The sequence below is a fragment of the Pelobates fuscus genome, chromosome 2 (assembly GCF_036172605.1).
Source record: "Pelobates fuscus isolate aPelFus1 chromosome 2, aPelFus1.pri, whole genome shotgun sequence".
In the NCBI taxonomy this organism is placed as follows: domain Eukaryota; kingdom Metazoa; phylum Chordata; class Amphibia; order Anura; family Pelobatidae; genus Pelobates; species Pelobates fuscus.
This window is the reverse complement of record NC_086318.1, coordinates 41,300,706-41,321,672: the sequence shown is the minus strand read 5'-3', so window position 1 is coordinate 41,321,672 and position 20,967 is coordinate 41,300,706. Positions and strand designations below refer to the sequence as shown.

Genomic DNA, 20,967 nt, shown 5'->3' with positions numbered 1-20,967 from the left:
AATAGCAGTTAGTTGTCTTCAAGCGGGTGTGTCAGGCCTACAGCGTCTACTCTGCCAACCTCTGCCAGTGCACAGTGCCACTCATATCTGGTGTCACAATAGCGTGCATTTAAAAACCTCAAAACTTTTTTCACTGTTGTAGATTGAATAGCAGTTAGATGTCTTCAAGCGGGTGTGTAAGGCCTACAGCGTGTACTCTGCCAACCTCTGCCAGTGCACATTGCCACTCATATCTGGTGTCACAATAGCGTGCATTTAAAACCAAAAAACTTTTTTCACTGTTATAGATTGAATAGCAGTTAGTTGTCTTCAAGTGGGTGTGTCAGGCCTACAGCTTGTACTCTGCCAACCTCTGCAAGTGCACATTGCCACTCATATCTGGTCTCACAATAGCGTGCATTTAAAATCAAAAAACTTTTTTCACTGTTATAGATTGAATAGCAGTTAGTTGTCTTCAAGCGGGTGTGTCAGGCCTACAGCGTGTACTCTGCCAACCTCTGCCAGTGCACATTGCCACTCATATCTGGTCTCACAGTAGCTTGCATGCATAGTACCACTAATCCAAAAAAAAATGACAGGCAGAGGCAGGCCACCCCGCAGGGGCCGTCGTGGTCGTGGTGCTGTGATTCCCTTTTGCCCTAGAATAATGCCCAATTTTCAGAGGCCACGTACCCTGAACTTGAAAAGTTCTGAGGACATAGTTGACTGGCTAACACAGGACACCCAATCTTCTACAGCTTCCGCTCGGAACCTTGACGCACCATCCTCCTCCAGCTTAGCTTCGGGCACCTCTCAAGATACCACTCACCCGCCTGCCGCCACCACCAACACTAGCACCACAGCCGCTTCACTTTATCTGTCAGAGGAGTTATTTACACATCCGTTTGAATAAATGAGTGATGCGCAACCATTATTGCCAGAGGATGTAGATAACAGGGATATGTCTCAGTCAGGCAGCATTACACACATGGACGTACGGTGTGATGATGATGATGTTGTACCCGCTGCTGCTTCCTTTGCTGAGTTGTCAGATACAAATGAAGCGGTTGATGATGACGATGCGTCCATGGATGTCACGTGGGTGCCTGCTCGGCAAGAAGAAGAACAGGGCGAAAGTTCAGATGGGGAGACAGAGATGAGGAGGAGACGAGTTGGAAGCAGGGGGAGGTCGTCGCAAGGAGCTAGTGGCACAGTCAGACAGCATGTATCGGCACCCGGGGTCAGCCCGACAGCACGCCAATCAACGCATGCTGTGTCCACCACCAGAATGCCGTCATTGCGGAGCTCAGCAGTGTGGCATTTTTTTTGTGTGTCTGCCTCTGACAACAGCGATGCCATTTGCAACCTGTGCCAAAAGAAACTGAGTCGTGGGAAGTCCAACACCCACCTAGGTACAACTGCTTTGCGTAGGCACATGATCGCACATCACAAACGCCTATGGGATCAACACATGAGTACAAGCAGCACACAAACTCAAAGCCGCCATTCTCCTCCTGGTCCAGCATCTTCAGCCACGTCAACCACTGCTGTCCTCCTTGCCCCCTCTCAACCATCCGCCACTCGGTCTCTCGCCTTGAGCAGTTCCCGCTCATCTGCCCACAGTCATGTGTCTGTCAAGGACATGTTTGAGCGTAAGAAGCCAACCCCTAGCCCAGCGTCTGACAGCTGGCTTGTCTGAACTATTAGCCCGCCAGCTTTTACCATACAAGCTGGTGGAGTCTGAGGCGTTCAAAAAATTTGTGGCTATTGGGATACCGCAGTGGAAGGTACCCGGACGAAATTTCTTTGCACAAAAGGTAATCCCCAACCTGTACTCGATTGTGCAAAAGGAAGTAATGGCATGTCTGGCACACAGTGTTGGGGCAAGGGTCCATCTGACCACTGATACCTGGTCTACAAAGCATGGTCAGGGCAGGTATATCACCTACACTGCGCATTGGGTAAACCTGCTGACGGCTGCCAAGCATGGAATGCGTGGCTCTGCAGAGGAGTTGGTGACACCGCCACGACTTGCAGGCAGGCCTGCTGCCACCTCCTCTACTCCTCCTACTCCATCCTCTTCCATAGCCTCCTCGGCTGAGTCCTCTTCTGCTGCTGCGTCTTGCTCCACATCAACGGCACCCCCCCAGCTCCCCAGGTATTATTCCACATCCCGGATACGGCAGTGTCACGCCGTCTTGGGTTTGACTTGGTGAAAGCAGAGAGTCACACCGGACCAGCACTCCTGTCCGCCCTGAATGCACAGGTGGAAAAGTGGCTGACTCCGCAGCAACTGGATATCGGCAAAGTGGTTTGTGACAACGGAACAAATTTGTTGGCGGCATTGAAGTTGGGCAAGTTGACAAATGTGCCATGCCTGGCACATGTGTGTAATCTGATCGTACAACGCTTTGTGCATAGGTACACAGGCTTACAGGACGTCCTGAAGCAGACCAGGAAGGTGTGTGGCCATTTCAGGCGTTCCTACACGACCATGGCGCACTTTGCAGATATCGAGCGGCGAAACAACACGCCAGTAAGGTGCTTGATTTGCAACAGCCCGACACGTTGGAATTCAACACTCCTAATGTTCGATCGCCTGCTCCAACAAGAAAAAGCCGTTAATGAATATTTGTATGACCGGGGTGCTAGGACAGCCTCTGGGGAGCTGGGAATTTTTTTGCCACGTTACTGGACGCTCATGCGCAATGCCTGTAGGCTCATGCGTCCTTTTGAGGAGGTGACAAACCTAGTCAGTCGCACCGAAGGCACCATCAGCGACATCATACCATTTGTTTTCTTCCTGGAGCGTGCCCTGCGAAGAGTGCTGGATCAGGCCGTAGATGAGCGTGAAGAGGAAGAGGAAGAGTTGTGGTCACCATCACCACCAGAAACAGCCTTATCAGCATCGCTTGCTGGACCTGCGGCAATGCTGGAAGAGGATTGTGAGGAAGAGGAGTTAGAGGAGGAATGTGGCTTTGAGGAGGAGGAGGAAGACCAACCACAACAGGCATCCCAGGGTGCTCGTTGTCACCTATCTGGTACCCGTGGTGTTGTACGTGGCTGGGGGGAAGAACATACCTTCATTGAGATCACTGAGGAGGAGGAACGGGAAATGAGTAGCTTGGCATCCAACCTTGTGCAAATGGGGTCTTTCATGCTGTCGTGCCTGTTGAGGGACCCTCGTATAAAAAGGCTGAAGGAGAACGACCTGTGTGACGAAACCAATCTCGCCACATTGTATTGGAGGAGCCTGGTTGCCCGCCTGCTGCCTTTGGATTATGGACCGGCAGCTAAAGGGTTAATTTTACTGTGCAGAAGGATTTATTTCTCCCTTTCTGCACAGCAGTTCGGTAGATTTCATATACCGAACAAACAGCCGTTCACCAACCTCCCCAGAGCCGTGGGAAGCCGGCCGGCGTTGTTAATTGGCCACCCAGAAGCTGGAGTGTGCTGCCAATTTACCTCCCTGAAGCTGCGGTTAACCGCAGCTTAATTGCTTGTTAACTGTGTGGCCGCTGTTACACTTTGCGGCCGCTAGGTGGCGGTGTTCTGGAGCTCCCCGGGCAGCCAGCGCTTTTCTGCCCGGCTTTCATGCACCAAAATCGGACACTTTTACGTGCAGGCACCGCTGAACCTCCAGCCCCTGGTTCTAATTCGTATGAATTTGGTGAATGCAGGGAAATTCGGTAGTTTGTTTTATGTGAACTGTAGTAACCCAGATAGCCTGCCATGGAGCCTGTTCGTATAATTAAAGACTTTGGCTCCATGGCAATTAAAATGTATTTGTGTGGTCTGGGTGCCATTCACCTAATAATGTGTACCCAGACCTGAGCTATCTGGGGATATGTTACATGTCTGTGTTTTGTGTATAAAATGTGTCTGTATGTATTTTAAAGTGATAGTCTGTTTCTGTGTCACCATGTGCATAATGGAGTCTGGCCTTTGTCCTAGGAGATAATTGAATTACTTCATTAATTATCTCCAGGGCAGGGAGGAGGAAACCAAGATGCATTGTGGGAAAGTATTGTGGCTGTGTGTACGAAAATGATACATGTCTGTCTGCTGTTTCAGTCTTCCATCTGGTCCCCTAGGGGAGTGTCCACCAGGTGGGAGACCTGCATAAATACAGGGGCAGGTAGCCCTGAATAAACAGACCACTGCTTGACCTTCAACACGGAGCCTTGTCTCGTTCTTGGGGGGATTCACTGTATGCTGCTGGAGATTGACTGCTAGGAGTGTAAGCTGATGTCTGCTTTTCCTGTTCATCTGCTAGCAGCTATTCGTGAGGTTCCAGCTAGAGTGCTACCTTATTCCCTTGTATGCAGTTCGGGAGTTTGGTGCATTCATTTATATCCGAATTCGTGAGTTTTGGTGCTTTTACAGTAGCTGTGCCTTTTTGTGAAAAGGGGATTATCGCCTAAACGGATTTTTCCCCTTTTATGCTGAAACGGTCTGTAACAACCTGTACTGGGTGTCCACGCTACTAGACCCCCGGTATAAGCAGAAAGTGGCTGAAATGTTACCAAATTACAACAAGTCGGAAAGGATGCAGCATTTGCAAAATAAATTTAAAAGTATGCTTTACACAGCGTATAAGGGTGATGTCACAGCACAACGGGAATCTAACAGGGGAAGAGGTGAACGTAATCCTCCTCCTCCTACGACCACGACGGCAAGGACAGGACGCTTTAAAGACGTGTTGTTGATGGAGGACATGCGGAGCTTTTTAAGTCCTACGCATCGCCACAGCCCTTCGGGATCCACCCTCAGAGAACGACTCGACCGACAGGTAGCAGACTACCTCGCCTTAACTGCAGATATCGACACTCTGAGGAGCGATAAACCCCTTGACTACTGGGTGTGCAGGCTTGACCTGTGGCCTGAGCTATCCCAATTTGCGATAGAACTTCTTGCCTGCCCCGCTTCAAGTGTCCTGTCAGAAAGGACCTTCAGTGCAGCAGGAGGTATAGTCACTGAGAAGAGAAGTCGCCTAGGTCAAAAAAGTCTAGATTACCTCACCTTTATTAAGATGAATGAGGGATGGATCCCGAAGGGACTGACAGTGGGTGACACATTAGACTAAAAAAGGCCTGATGAGATGAGCTGCCTTGGGCTAAAAATGGTGACCCTATGTAGGAGGAACAGTCCCTATTCTGATCTGTGTCAGTGTGTATCAGGGTCCCTGAGGACAGGTGTCAATCCATATCTGCCAAGTGACCCTATGTAGGGGGAACAGTCCCTATTCTGCTCTGTGTCAGTGTGTATCAGGGTCTCTGAGGACAGGTGTCAATCCATATCTGCCAAGTGACCCTATGTAGGGGGAACAGTCCCTATTCTGCTTTGTGTCAGTGTGTATCAGGGTCTCTGAGGACAGGTGTCAATCCATATCTGCCAAGTGACCCTATGTAGGGGGAACAGTCCCTATTCTGCTCTCTGTCAGTGTGTATCAGGGTCTCTGAGGACAGGTGTCAATCCATATCTGCCAAGTGACCCTATGTAGGGGGAACAGTCCCTATTGTGCTCTGTGTCAGTGTGTATCAGGGTCCCTGAGGACAGGTGTCAATCCATATCTGCCAAGTGACCCTATGTAAGAGGAACAGTCCCTATTCTGCTCTGTGTCAGTGTGTATCAGGGATCATTAGGATAGGTGTCAATCCATATCTGCCAAGTGACCCTATGTAGGGGGAACAGTCCCTATTCTGCTCTGTGTCAGTGTGTATCAGGGTCTCTGAGGACAGGTGTCAATCCATATCTGCCAAGTGACCCTATGTAGGGGGAACAGTCCCTATTCTGCTCTGTGTCAGTGTGTATCAGGGTCTCTGAGGACAGGTGTCAATCCATATCTGCCAAGTGACCCTATGTAGGGGGAACAGTCCCTATTGTGCTCTGTGTCAGTGTGTATCAGGGTCCCTGAGGACAGGTGTCAATCCATATCTGCCAAGTGACCCTATGTAAGAGGAACAGTCCCTATTCTGCTCTGTGTCAGTGTGTATCAGGGATCATTAGGATAGGTGTCAATCCATATCTGCCAAGTGACCCTATGTAGGGGGAACAGTCCCTATTCTGCTCTGTGTCAGTGTGTATCGGGGTCTCTGAGGACAGGTGTCAATCCATATGTCAAGGTGTCAATATGTCATATGTCAGGTGTCAATCCATATCCATTGTGATTTAGGAATGTTAGGTGATTTATGCCCTTTATGGATTAAAACAAGACTCTGCATCAACTGTGTAATTTTCCATGGGAGTTTTGCCATGGATCCCCCTCCGGCATGCCACAGTCCAGGTGTTAGTCCCCTTGAAACAACTTTTCCATCACTATTGTGGCCAGAAAGAGTCCCTGTGGGTTTTAAAATTCGCCTCCCCATTGAAGTCTATGGCTGTTGGCCCGGTTCGCCGGTTCGCGAACGTTTGCGGAAGTTCACGTTCGCCATTCTCGAACCGAAAATTTCATGTTCGCAACATCACTACTGGTAACTCAAATTCACTTCCCAGATAATACATAATGATATGTGTAGTGCATTAGCTCAAAACACTTCATTTATAATATATCACAATACATACATTACATGAGAGAGAGAGCATAGCGACTTATATATAAAACATTGTATTACAGCAATATGCATATTATATACATTTATCAAAATCCCATGGTTCATGAAATATTTGTAACTAATTGTACTATTTAAATTGATAGTAGTAGAAACAGAATGCACTCTGGAAGAAGTGAGACCTTTAGTCTTATGTAACGAATAGACATACAGAGCTAATAATAAACAATTTGTAGAAAATCACAGATAATTGTTACTTGACATTTTATATGATATGAAGAATATTCGCTAAGCACGACGTTTATTGCCACAATAACTGAACAACCAAACTCGTAGTTTGGTTTATCACTATTTTTTTTGTAAGTCAGCTGTTATTTTACTAACAAATGAGGGAAAATGTTCTATTAGGAGGGAACCATGTGTTATATTTGTATTGTGTGGTCTAGGAAGGTACTGAGTCTTGGGGAGAAGGAGGGAACCATGTGTTCTATTTGTATTGTCTGGTCTAAGAAGGTACTGAGTCATGGGGAGAAGGAGGAAACCATGTGTTCTATTTGTATTGTCTGGTCTAGGAAGGTACTGAGTCATGGTGAGACGGAGGGAACCATGCATTCTATTTGTATTGTCTGGTCTAAGAAGGTACTGAGTCATGGGGAGAAGCAGGGAACCATGCGTTCTATTTGTATTGTCTGGTCTAAGAAGGTACTGAGTCATGGGGAGAAGGAGGGAACCATGCATTCTATTTGTATGTTCTGGTCTAAGAAGGTACTGAGTCTTGGGGAGAAGGAGGGATCCATGTGTTCTATTTGTATTGTCTCGTCTAGGAAGGTACTGAGTCATGGGGAGAAGGAGGGAACCATGCGTTCTATTTGTATTGTCTGGTCTAGGAAGGTACTGAGTCATGGGGAGACGGAGGGAACCATGCATTCTATTTGTATTGTCTGGTCTAAGAAGGTACTGAGTCATGGGGAGAAGGAGGGAACCATGCGTTCTATTTGTATTGTCTGGTCTAAGAAGGTACTGAGTCTTGGGGAGAAGAAGGGAAAGATGTGTTCTATTTGTATTATCTGGTCTAGGAAGGTGCTGAGTCATGGGGAGAAGGAGGGAACCATGCGTTCTATTTGTATTGTCTGGTCTAGGAAGGTACTGAGTAATGGGGAGAAGGAGGAAACCATGCGTTCTATTTGTATTGTCTGGTCTAGGAAGGTACTGAGTCTTGGGGAGAAGGAGGGAACCATGTGTTCTGTTTGTATTGTCTGGTCTAGGAAGGTACTGAGTCTTGGGGAGAAGGAGGGAACCATGCGTTCTATTTGTATTGTCTGGTCTAGGAAGGTACTGAGTCTTGGGGAGAAGGAGGGAACCATGCGTTCTATTTGTATTGTCTGGTCTAGGAAGGTACTGAGTCTTGGGGAGAAGGAGGGAACCATGTGTTCTATTTGTATTGTCTGGTCTAGGAAGGTACTGAGTCATGGGGAGAAGGAGGGAACCATGCATTCTATTTGTATTGTCTGGTCTAGGAAGGTACTGAGTCTTGGGGAGAAGGAGGGAACCATGTGTTCTGTTTGTATAGTTTGGTCTAAGAGTTATCTGAATCCTGGAGTGAGTGCACACAGCGCCATGTGTTCCTTTTTTTCCAGTTATATATATTTTTTTATCTCCTGCATTGCTGGGATTTTGCCGATATGTTATTTACATGTTATCAATAAATTAGCTGAATGAAATCTGTGAGAAATAAAGTAGTTTTCTTTCTGTACTGATGTAACAGGGTTGTTCTTTAACTCTTAGGGACCAATGGTAAAATTTGCTGACATGGCAGTCTGTTTTCAAAAGACGGTGTTGTAGCATGGACTGTTCTGTTTATTTAGCAATGACAGGGGTGCCTAATAGGTAGAATCCCAGATGTTCTGCATGCCTTCAGAATTACAAAGCATAATGGAAGCTGTAGTTTTAAAACATCTGGAGATCTACTTTTTGGGTACCTCTGGGTGATGACAGCTCAGTTATCTCAAAATGAGCTGGATATTTAGTAAAAGTATATCTAAATATCAAATTGTTGTGATGGCATAGGAAGTTATTGGTCCGTAAAGGGATAATTCAATATACTTTTTGCAGTAGGAACATTTGGATGTGTTGTGTGTAGTGTTATACCTGTCTTTAGTAAGTTTTTATTTTCTGATATCTACCTCCCATACCAACATAGACCTGCTGATGACATTAACATATCTTCCGAGATATATTAAATTTGAGTTTTCTGTCTAGTTGATTGATTGGATATATTTATTAAAATAATTGGTCTAAAAGAGTCCAGTACAAAATATGCTGGTATTTCAAATTCACTTCAGGGATAACACATGATATGTGTAATGCATGAGCTCGTAGCACTTAATTTATAATATATTACAATACATACATTGCATGAGAGAAAGAGCATAGTGACCCATACATAAAACATTGTATTACATCAATATGCATTTTATATACATTTATAAAAATCCCGTGATTCATTAATAATTTGAAAATAATTGTACAGTGTGGATTGATGGTTGTAACAGAAGACGCTGTAGATGAAGAGGGACCTTTAGTCTTATGTAAAGAATAGATATTCAAAGCAAATAATAAGCAGTTTGTAGAACATCACAGATAATTAGTAGTTGACATTTATGAAGATTAACTGATTGGAGATATTTATAAAAAATATTGGTCTAGACTGCTTTTTTTTGTTGAAAATGCAATTTTTATTGTTAATGCAAGATACAACTGACTTGTTGGTCTAGACTGCTTTTAACTAATAAAACGCTGCCACTAAACCCTCTGTCAAACATCTCAGCAATGCCCAATTCAATAAATTTAGGGTAGGTTTTCCAAACTTGCAGTACAGTTGCTTAGGAGATCTGTTCTCTACATATACTGTTCGCCCTGTTGGGGCCATGTACCAAGATGATGGAGGACAGGTGTTTTTTTTTTTTTTTTTTAATAATAATTTTTTGGGGGTCTTTCTATAAACAATAATTACTCTTCTCCATAAGTCCACCCTGTCGACTCCTTCTAACGTCTTACTGCAAATACAGTGCTGCATACGATGTCAAGCATTAGGGATCTGGGAGTCATAGTTCAACTCTTAGCTTTCAAAGGTAGAAAGGTGACAATTGAACTACAGGAAACAGAAACCCTTTCTATCCTCTAAAACACTGCTTGTCGGTAGGCTCGGTGTGATAGGTAGGAAGATGGATGACCATAAATAAAACATACTCTCCTTGATTTGGTGAGTTTGCATTACACTAGCTGCAATATTGAGTTTTGATGCAAATTCAGGAAGTTCAAAGAGAAGTATCTTTGTTTAAATTTTTTTAACCTATTTATATTCACTGAACAAAATTATAAACGCAACACTTTTTCTTTTCAATTCTTTATTTTCGACTCAGGTCATGGTCTCAGTTAAAACGTTACAGAAGAAAACCAACATTTGCATGTAATCAAACACATCCGATAGAGCATAACAGACAGCGTGTCTAGCATGGAGTGACATTGGACCAGGAGCTGAGGGAATTTAGTTTTGGGTAGTGGGAGACAGCGCGTGTTAGTGTGCCTAGTGCGCCCAGGTGTTTGGCCTTGGGGACTAAGGGTCCAGCATTGCGAAAGGCATTTAGGCTGAGTGTGCTTATAATACAATAAGAGTGTTATGGTCAGTGTGTCAGACTGGGTTGTTCGGGGAGCGTGTTCGCTATAGTGTGGGTCTTTAGACAGTGTGCTCCTGTTTGGAATGATACCCCTTAACCCCAGGGATAGAGGGGGGGGAGGAGAGGGGGAACATTTTTACAGTGCAATTATGCTGTATACTTGCAAACATAAACATCGGGGAGAGAGAAGTCCCGATAGCCACGGATAGAATGCCCGTGTAACAAGAGGGCTGTTAAGAAGTAGTTGTTAGTCCCAGGATTCTTCAGATCGTGGTCGCTGTGAAGGCTCCCACTCCAGCCCGTCGGGGGACGAACGTTGTCATCTTGGTAGGGTCCCCTATTGGTGGCTGTGCCGCTGGATGGTTTGGTCCCACAGTAGACAAAGAGTCCTGTTGCAGCCCCAGGGTTGGCAGGAGATTCGTGGCACCCTGCATATCTAGAATCCTGAATGATGTGTTGCTGTTGTGGATTAAGGACGCCAGAGGCTGCCTCCACTGGTATTTTTTTTTTGTGCAGGTGGAAGAGAGCCGTGAAGGGTTTCTTCAAGCGGCGCCAGGCCAGGGTCACCCCTGATAACTCAGCATAGAAGGAGAGCTGCATACTCTCAAACATGTATGGTGTTTCCGTTCTCGTCGCTTGAAGGACCGCTGATCTGTCCTCATGGCTCAGGAAATGCGCCAGGAGGTCTCTCGGTGCTGCGGCTGGGGGTTTTGCTGGTCATGGGAGGCAGAACATCCCCCCCAGGGTTGTTTGTTTGGCCTGTGTAGAGGGCAGGAGAGCGGACAGCAGGCGCCGGATGAATTGCGGTACCTCCGCCTCCGGTAACTCTTCACCGATGCCCCTGATCTTGAGGTTCAGGCCTCGTCTCTGATCCTCCAGGTCTATGAACCGCTGGTCCATTATGCAGTTCTGCTGTTGCAGGTCATGTATTTATTTTTGCAGCTGCGTCGTGTCTTGCGTGTTTCGGAGTCGGCTTCCAGTTTGCTCAGGACCATGCAGGTCTCCGCGGATCTGGGCCATGTCAGCTTGTATGGTGAGCTGAAGCCCCGCTAGCAGTTCCTTCATCACCGATGTGGTCACCGGAGAGGCATCTGCTTGTGGGTGAGTCTGGGGAGGAGCTGTCAAGACGGGTGAGTGGTGTATTTCAGCCCCACTTGTAAAGTCATCTGATATATCTGAGCAGTCGTCGGTGTAGTCGGCCATGTTTGTTCCCATGTTGTTGTTGGCCTGCCGCCATAGTTCTCCGATATTGAAGCTTAGCCGAGGTTTATCGGACTTGGCCTTTTACGCTTTCTGGCCCATTGCAGTAATTATTATAACTCTGTGTTAGTGAGCACTTCTGCTTTGCCGAGATAATCCATCCACCTCACAGGTGGGGCATATCAAGATGCTGATTAGACAGAATGATTATTGCAAACGTGTGCCTTAGGCTGGCCACAATAAAAGGCCACTCTAATATATGCAGTTTTATCACAAACATTGCCTCCATATTTCACTAATAAAAGAATTGGGCAGGTCCAACCTGAAATATCTCATTAATTGTTTGTATTGTCAACAAACTAGTCCATTGTTTTACTCCAGTTCTATGTTCTGAATTTGATTAGTGTCTGACCTACCTCTACTGCTCTTGGAAAAGGGAAGTAGTTCAATGTTCTGCTGTTGATATATTAACTTAAATAGAAGTGGACAGATTCAGTTAATTTATCTGCATGTATTTCTCCAAAGCAGAGAAGGATTAGGATCCCGCAGGACCCCTAGACCATTGACCTTAGGGTTGATTAATATACCAAGTATAGCCAGGTATCTTCATGGACCCTAGGCTTATGTTGAATTGTGGTTACTGCAATTCTGTTTGTAGCAAGGTGCAGACAGACAATCTCTGTGTAGGGGTAGTTAGTTAAATACCATATTCACAGCTGTTAACGGACTGTAACTCCCATAAACACTAGGCAAATAGGCACTTGCTGTGTTTTAGACTGGCTTAGGGTCAGATATAAGCAATTAAAAAAATATAGAACCCCCCACTAAATTACACGGTGAGCTGCGAGTATAGTGTGATATTTAATTAGAATTAAAAAAAATAACACATTTCAAAACCCAAGGCCGAATACCATTCTAATCAGGTTATAATGCTACAGGGACACTCTATGTATTAAAACCGCTACAGCTTCATGTTGTAGTTTTGGTGCAAATATGCTATGCAGAATAGAAGGAAAAGCTTCTAGGAACCACTTAAAAGGATCACAGGTAATCTAACTCCAAAGAGTAATTCAGCGCATTAATGTTTGTCCTTTTGGGTACATCATCTATAACACGTGTCTGATTCTTTATTTTTCTGTCTTTAGAGGAACGTTTACATGATTGCAGCGGGAGTAATAGGCTGTGTGTATCTGCTGTGCACAGTTATCCTATTCATCGGCGTTAAAGAACGACATGGTGAGAAGCTGTTATGTACATATCCAGATAATGAAACTTATACATACCTAAAAAAAATCATCAGCTATCTGTTTACATCACGAATAACCAGGGTTAACCTCTGTGATTATGGTTGGGAGGTACCTGTTGTGCTCCCAGATTTTCTGTGTCTTTTCTGTGTCTCTAGAAAGGTAAGTAAGTTTGAGTAGCATGTTCATTTTTGCCTATATCTGTTCATGGTCCACGCTCCAGTGCCACCCGGCACTTGGTCTGAGGTCTTTCTCATTTTCCACCCACGTACAATTTCACCATTGAGGACAGATGAGAATACTCACTGTATCAAGATCAACCAGACCTTCTTCCACACTGACCACTTACCTTTTTTCATTCTCATTGCTAGTATTAGAGAAATGGTTTAGTTTGCAAATCTCAAGGTTAAAGGGTTACTCCAAGCACCATGACATCTTCACTTGAAGTGGTCATAATGTTTGGGGTCTGTAAGTGCAGCGTTTAGCTTTGAAACCCTGCACATACTTATGGGAGGTGTCATCAGCCATTGAGGTGTCATCAGCAAGCCCAAAACTACAGTTCCCATCTGGCTACTGTCAATTCTGTGTAACTTTCGAGTCCTTGGCTCAACCAGAGTGTTCCTTTATTTCCAGGAGTATAACAGTGAAGTAGCAAACCGTATTACTCCAAGGATGGAATTACTGTGCAGTGGAAGTACTAACATGTACTGCTATCTATTCCTTTCATTGGCAGACCCGTTTTACTTTTCGGGGAAGGTGATTCCATTTTTACAAGGGTTCAAACTCTCTATGCAGCATGGACCATACCTAAATCTGATAGCAGCGTTCCTGCTTATCTCAGCTGCTGTTCAGGTAAGTGATAGATCATAGCTTGTTTGGAATAAAATAGGTTACTAGGGCCTTGTGGATTTTATATATTCAATACAGTTCCTGTCTTGAGAGAAGCTGAACTCCCAAAATAAAAGCTTATTTATAACAGTTGAAAGAGAAGAAAGATTTATTTTTATAAAACAAAATGTACACATATATACATATATTCTAAATCATGAAGAAATGTTTTTATACTCTTTCAGTAAATATTATACTGTTTATTGGAGACTTTACAAACTTAATCGGAAGGGATTCTTAATTTATTCGTGTACGGAAACCTAGTATATCCAATCCTCATTCGGTAGTTTCCTCCCGAACTGCCAGAGCATCAGAGATTATAGCTCTCCATTCGGTAGATGAAATAAACGAAATCCATACAAACACAATAGCTTTACAAGATAATTCCCTTAATAAAGCATACAAATCCCCAAACATCAGCCGAAGTCAAGAAGAAGGGTACAACAGAACTGGCTTTTAATGACCACACACTAGCTTTTATGCAAGTCCCCATGCAAGGGGACATCCCACAGGGTGGGACACAGTACAACCAATCAGTTACAGGAAAACCGTAAAACACACCCAGCACAAACATACAATTCCCTCCCCTAGTCCTGGAGATAATCAAGTAATAACTTGATTATCTCCAGGCAGAAAAGTTACAATTTTCCCCAATATTCAGAACACCCCTTTAGGCATGGGGTATCCCCACAAACAATATGTCCCCTGATAGCCCCGATCTGGGTGACCAACATATTAAAATTTAACCCAGATCGATTCAGGGGTTCTCAAAAAGTATGGAAGTCTTTTGTGACCGGCTAACCGCAAGGTGGCTGCCCAAAATAGTTCCAGGAGTTTGGGTGGATTTGCCAGTCTATTCAGTTAAGTGGTAAAAAACGGAATAATTCCACAAATGGATTCCCCTGGCTCTTAGCAGTGATTGTTCCCCTCATTCGAATGCACAAAAGTACCGAACAGCGCTCTTCTAGAGATCCAGCGTTCGCTTGTTGAGACCGTTGTTCGGGAAGTCGAGTGTCCGATTTTAGTTCCAGACACTCGACGACCAAGTCCCGCTGCCTTTGTTTGCATGAAAAAAGATGGCCGCCGTTTTCTCAGCCACGTGGCGTTCGGTAGTATGATAGAGGGTTCAATTGAGGCATTCTTTGAAGTTTAACGAGCCAGGGGGGTGGTCTCTCTTCGGTAGTTATATCTACCGAATGAATAGGGAAGAAATATTACACATAAAAGAGGGATTTTTTCACAATTCACAATTTGTTTCATGGATTAGGTGAACAATCACTACAATACGAGCATGTTGACTTTTAATATTTTTCATCTTGTCACATTTCTGGTTGAAATTTATATTTTCTTTAGAGCTCAGTGAGGTCTAATGATGGTTACAAATGGTTGTTTATTCGGAAAATGTATTTTGTTCACTGTATCACAGATGGCACACTGACAGGTCATTTTATTAAAGTACATGAAAGCAACCAGACATTTTATAAATGATTATCATCACACATTTCATAAGAAATGGAAAAGTTGGTAAAACGACATAATGTTGAAATTCACCAGTCTCCAATGTTAGATTGATACGTGCAAGTCCATCAATATAATATAGTTTTGGGTAGTGCTTTATTTAAATAGATGAAGTTCCAGTCTTCTTCATTACTGTGGGTAAGGGGTTCTGGTCCTCTTTCATTCTCTGTTTCATGTGAAGTTTGTACTCTGTGCTGGTCAGTAGCCGTAGAAGATAAACCCTAGTTCTTGGTATGTTGTGTTTTTCATATTATTACTTTGTGAATGTTTGTCAGTGAAAAGCATCTAGTGTATTGTTGAGGGTCCACTAATACATTAATACAACATTAATTAACCTCTGGACCAAATGATGACACAAACTACAAACATCCATTGTGGGTTTTTAAAAAATGGACGAGAGTGGTGTCTCAAAAATAATGGTCAGTTTTATAGTAGGGTTGTAATCCGACAACGTTACTTGAAAAGAAACATGGCCTCAATTTCATATTTTTGGATTAACTTTTCAAATGATCAAAATCTGTCATAAAAACTTTTCAAACGACTTATGTACAAATACCCATAGACTTTAACGATGACTTCTATAGATAAATCATTTGATTCGTTTTTCTAACAGATTGCGATAATTTGAAAAGCTTATAAAAGAGAATCCAATCGAGGTCAATGTTCTGAGAATAGAATGACGGGATGGGATCAAACTCTTTATTTGTTAATACATTAGTCTTGACACTAAGTGTATTTTCATTTTTGAAGATTGCAAATAACACATAACAGTGACACGATTCTTTGAGTCCAATGGTTTTTTGATTTTTATTTTGGTGGCCCATTAGGTCCAAAATCTTTTCTGGTTTTAACTACCTTCATATTTCACTACTATACTCATATTGTTGAGCCTCAAGCAGATTCTCTGGGTATCAACTGATGTATGTTGTCTACAGGAAAAGTAATTTTATACAAGTATAATAGTCACTGAACATTTAGCTTCTGTATATGTATATCCTCATTAGCCTCTCCACACTCGTTATTTAAAGTATTGATTTTACTCATGATTCGTTTCAACTTATTCATGTTAATTGGATATACTTTCAATGGAAAAAAGTGAGAGATCTTAAGATAAGTATCAAAGAGTTTCATCTTAGCTGTAGAAAACTCATATTTACTTAGATCTGCCCAATAAGAGTATTCATCATCGATTATTAATGTAAAACTGACAGACGTGGTGTGATCCTCCAACTCGGAGGACACCATGGAACGTGTTTGGTGTTTGGTGGGAGGGCCAGAAAAAAATTCCCGTCACCAACTTCAAAGGGAAGACTGGGTCCCGTGGTCCAACACATTTATTGCCTTCAAAGTTTAATTTCTCTTTTTGGTTTAATAGCTGCAACAGAGCAATTTTGTCCTTTTTTGCACGCATGCCGCTGCTGCAGATCTCCGGGATCATTTTCAGAATCTGGTTCTGACAATTCTGGTGAGTTGTTTGTTCGTCGTACATTTATTAGCCAAATCCAGTATCCATGGCCCTTTGCAGAGATTAGTAATTTTAAGTGTATCATTTCCAATCTAAGTGTAAAATTAAACAGACATCCCATACCCCTTACACACTTGAGCTTGCAGAATTGTTTTATGTGTGAAGTGTGTCCTCTTTTATTCATTTTACAAAAAAATCCAGATTTCATGTTTTCAATAGAAATTGTCACTTTTATAAATAAACCTTGTTACACCCCTTGGGTGTCAATCAGGCAACCGGTCCTGCTACTTTCTAGTTATTTAACTCAGTGGAGCTAAACTCAAGAGGCAGCAAATGCCCAGAGCACCTGCCTTGCAAAGACTTCCCATTGAGCTGTATTGGGAAGCCTGTGATTGGACGGCCACAGAAGGTCTGGGCGGAGTTAGAAGGGGAGGGCTTGTATAAGTTTCAAAATGTGCAGTTTTTGCAAGCTATTTTTAGATATACCACAATGAAAAAATGCATAATTAAATGCAAACATATTTTACTTGGGGGTTATATCTATTAGAAAGTGATTTTTCTGTTTGTTTGTTTGTATTTGGACAGTGAAGTGTCCCTTTAAGTCCCTTTAAGTGATCATATGTGCTGATATACTGCATTCACCTTAGTAGTTTTATCATTTTGCTTGTAGATGTATATGTATAGTGTATTTGAATGGATTTTAAATAAACTATTGTTGTGTTTAATTGATGCAAGGGCAGTACATTTCTGTTAATTATGAAATGCCATGTGATTACCTGTTGTAAATTATATTTGATGCAGATATGCTTATGTATAGAGTACAAGCATGCTAGACGAAGTACCTTGCAAGATATCTCAATGCAGACAAAATATTTAACACTAAAATTCATTTATATTCTTCAGGTCTCGGCGGTTCTTAGCATTCCATTTTGGCAATGGTTTTTGCAAAGATTTGGCAAGAAAATGGCTGCCTTTGGGATTTCAGTGAGTATCCACAAATTACTGAGAAGAGCATGATCTCTCCCTGTACCTAATGTCTGACAGATACATCCTTCCTTCCCTATCTTCATCCCTCTATCCCTCCATCCCTCACCCCCATGAGCACTCTGCCAGTCTCCCACCTGATGTCGAGGAGACGATTTCCCCAGGACCACTTGATAATCCGTGAAGATCTCACCATTGACTTTCCCCATATGCACACCTCATATTTGGAAATATATTGGTTAAATAGCGGGGTGGGTTGAATTGTTTGCCACATTCTATTCTGCTACATTCATTAACAGAGCAGCAGGAGATATCTACTCCTTGTTATTTGCCTCAGTACCTAGAGGTAAAGGTCAGAGTTTGCTTGCGGGCATCAATGGGATCAAGCCCAGGGGAGCAGTGCCAGGAAGATGCCAGATGCCCGATCTCGCTTATTCCATTAAATATATGTGAAGTTTGCCTCCCAACTATCTCAGAATGTCCGCACTGAATTGCCTTTAGCAAATTGCTGAGCTGTAGTTTTGCTATTTAGAATCAAAAAAAACCAAGCCATTCTTTATAAGTTTTTAGTAAAAGAAAAAGTAATTAATAGTTAGCAGTAACGAGGCTTCAATCTCTTTATGACATATATTAACTGATTATAAACCATGTACACTCGTCTGATATCGAAGGTTTAAACAGACACATGAATACTCTCTATGAGTTTACTGTCCATCTGTATTTTGCTGAGAATAGCGTGCCATGTTTTCTGGGAAGGTATAATGATTACTTAATATCCAGTGTATTAAATGGATAAATAGACTTTGGATACGTCCCAAAAAAGGTTTTATATTACAAATGGGCTTTATTGTAATGATTGAACCGCTGGTCTGGGAATATAATCCAGAAATACATAGCAATAGCTAAGAGATAGAAAATGTAAGACGCTTGTAAACTCTGAGGGGTTTATTCTCTAAATAGCAAATTGTAATGAAATGAGTGTCCCTTTAATAACATAAACCCACCCAATATAACTGTAACCTAACCTACATAGTGCACCTAACGTGTGTGGGAGCCTGGAGTGTCTATTTATTAATATAAACCCACCCATAATAACTAACTGTAACCTAACCTACACAGTGCATCTACCGTCTGTGGGAGCCTGCAGTGCCCCTATTAAAAGTATTAAATATTTAGATACATTGATTTATTTATATGTATAATACAGTTTTTGATATTTTAATATTTTTAAAAAAACTTCATTTTAAAAGCTTATCTAAAAACATTAAAACGAGACCACATTCAGAGATGTACATGATTAGAGAGATACGTCAGTTTGGCTGATATATAGAATATAGAATAAACAAGTGCTCTATAAAGTGATTGCATCTTATCTATATGTATTTGGTTTGCGATGCAGAACAGTAACTATCAAATAGTGGTGGGACTGTCATTGGTACAATATATTGACGCTATCTCCCTTTTTCCTTTCAGTGGATGATCCCCTTTGCCATCATGTTGGTGACCATTCCTAGCCTCATTGTGGCTTATGTGGTAGCAGTAACGTCTGGGTTCAGCATAGCAGCATCCCTTCTTTTACCATGGTCAGTGCGTGTTTCTAAAAGAACAGAATTAATGGAACCATTTTTTTTTTTAATGAACTCAACCATTTATTTATTTTTATAAACATAGTATTTACATATCAGATTTTCTGTTTGTACTGTGCAATCAACATTCATCTTGGAATCAGTTGGTCTTGGGACCATGTTGTTGATTCTACCAGGTATATACACAAAGTGAAGATATATTGGTGGGTTGAAAGGTTGCCAGGCCCACCTGTCTTTTTGTAGTTCCATAAATCAATAACACTGTTTATGTCGATGTCCTGTGAATTGTAGCATATTAATTATTAAAGCAGAGAAAATCATTTCCAGCTTTATTATAATTAGATATGTTCTATTCCGGTTACCTATCTATTATTCATGTTACCACTCATATAGTGCCATCTTCATCTGTGTCTTACTCCTGCTCCATCACCAGTTGCATGCCCTCTTGTACTCATCTCGTTCCTCTACTTAATAGGTATACTACACACCAAAATGCTCCTTGATTCATATTTTCCATACAATTCCCTTAAACAAACACTGCAATTAATGCCCGATTCTCTGTTGCCATCCGTTTTATGCACCCTGCCATCCATATTATATCATCATCCTCCTTATCTGACTTATGCCCCTTCTAATCTGTCTCACACCACTGCCATCCATTCCATACCCTCTGCTGCCCATCACATTTCTCATTCCTTGCCATCACATACCCCTTGACATCCACATAATCCTCTCCCCCAATATATGCCAACCTGTCGCAATATCACATCCATCCTGCCCATCTTTGGAGCCCTTCTACCTGTCATTTAATGCCCTTTTCCATCTTTGTCATATGAGTCTTTCTCAGCTGGCTCCAGCACCTCAAGCCTCCTACTGCTCATCCATCTTTCTTAAACCCTCTAACAGCCACAAAATAACAACCATTGCCAACTGGCCCCATCGCCTTTGTTCCTCCTATCCAACCTTATCTCCCGTAACCCTCTCTATCTCCTGGTTCTCCTGCACTCAGACTACATGCTGTGTTGCTCTACTAGACATCAATCAGGGGAGAGCAACTGAACAGCAATTAGCTGGCTGGGTGGAAACTGGAATAGGAGATGTATCTCAAACACCTGGATTAGCTCTGAAGCCATTTGCAAGTTCTATTACAAAGGAGAGAGTTGAGACTGTAACCCATAACCTAGCAACACATTGTAAATCAAGACCTTATCGTGAATTAAGATTTAATATATGTCGACCTACGGAGCCTGTTAAACAATACATGCTGAAATATATTGAAATCCTGGTCCAATACTGCACTTTAACAGGCATTTCTTTCCATCGGAATACTCAAACAAAAGTGTAGAAGTAGCATAAAACTCGGAGTCAGATATATGTGTAGTTTCCTGAACCTCTCAGGAAGGCTTGCAAGAAAAGTTACTAATAATTAATAGTCTACACCAGATATAGGTAACCTTCGGCACCCCAGATGTTGTGGACTACATCCCCCTTAATGCTCTTACACCCATAATGATGGCAAAGCATCATGGGAGTTGTAGTCCAAAACATCTGGAGTGCTGAAGGTTGCCTACGCCTGGCCTACACTAACTCTGCAATAAAGTAAGAACCAAAAGAACCAAAATAGACATCTTTGTACATGCATGATTGAATTTTTTTTGTTTGTTGTGAACAAGAAGCTTTGCTTTGTGATTGTTGATTTAATGAGTTAGCTAGTCAATCAGTTTACAGCGCATATTATACCTGCTTTATCCTTGCTTTATATTAGGTAATGAAAGAATTATGTGCAAATCATAAAAGTCAAATCATCTTGTTGTAATATTCTAATTCCTAATGGTGGAATAAATCCTGCTATTTAGATAATATTATGTTTTGTAT

General features: G+C 42.5%; 1 protein-coding gene across 2 annotated transcripts in view; it reads left to right on the top strand.

Annotated features, from left to right (window-relative positions):
• The window catches only part of MFSD2B (MFSD2 lysolipid transporter B, sphingolipid), a 58,699-nt gene that overhangs the window by 30,565 nt on the left and 7,167 nt on the right, over positions 1–20,967 (top strand). For both annotated transcript variants that reach the window (XM_063442114.1, XM_063442113.1), the window contains 5 exons: positions 12,553–12,643; positions 13,385–13,503; positions 16,433–16,522; positions 17,426–17,506; positions 18,980–19,089. In XM_063442114.1, the coding sequence (XP_063298184.1) occupies positions 12,553–12,643; positions 13,385–13,503; positions 16,433–16,522; positions 17,426–17,506; positions 18,980–19,089 (491 nt within the window). The remainder of the gene's footprint in view (positions 1–12,552; positions 12,644–13,384; positions 13,504–16,432; positions 16,523–17,425; positions 17,507–18,979; positions 19,090–20,967) is intronic.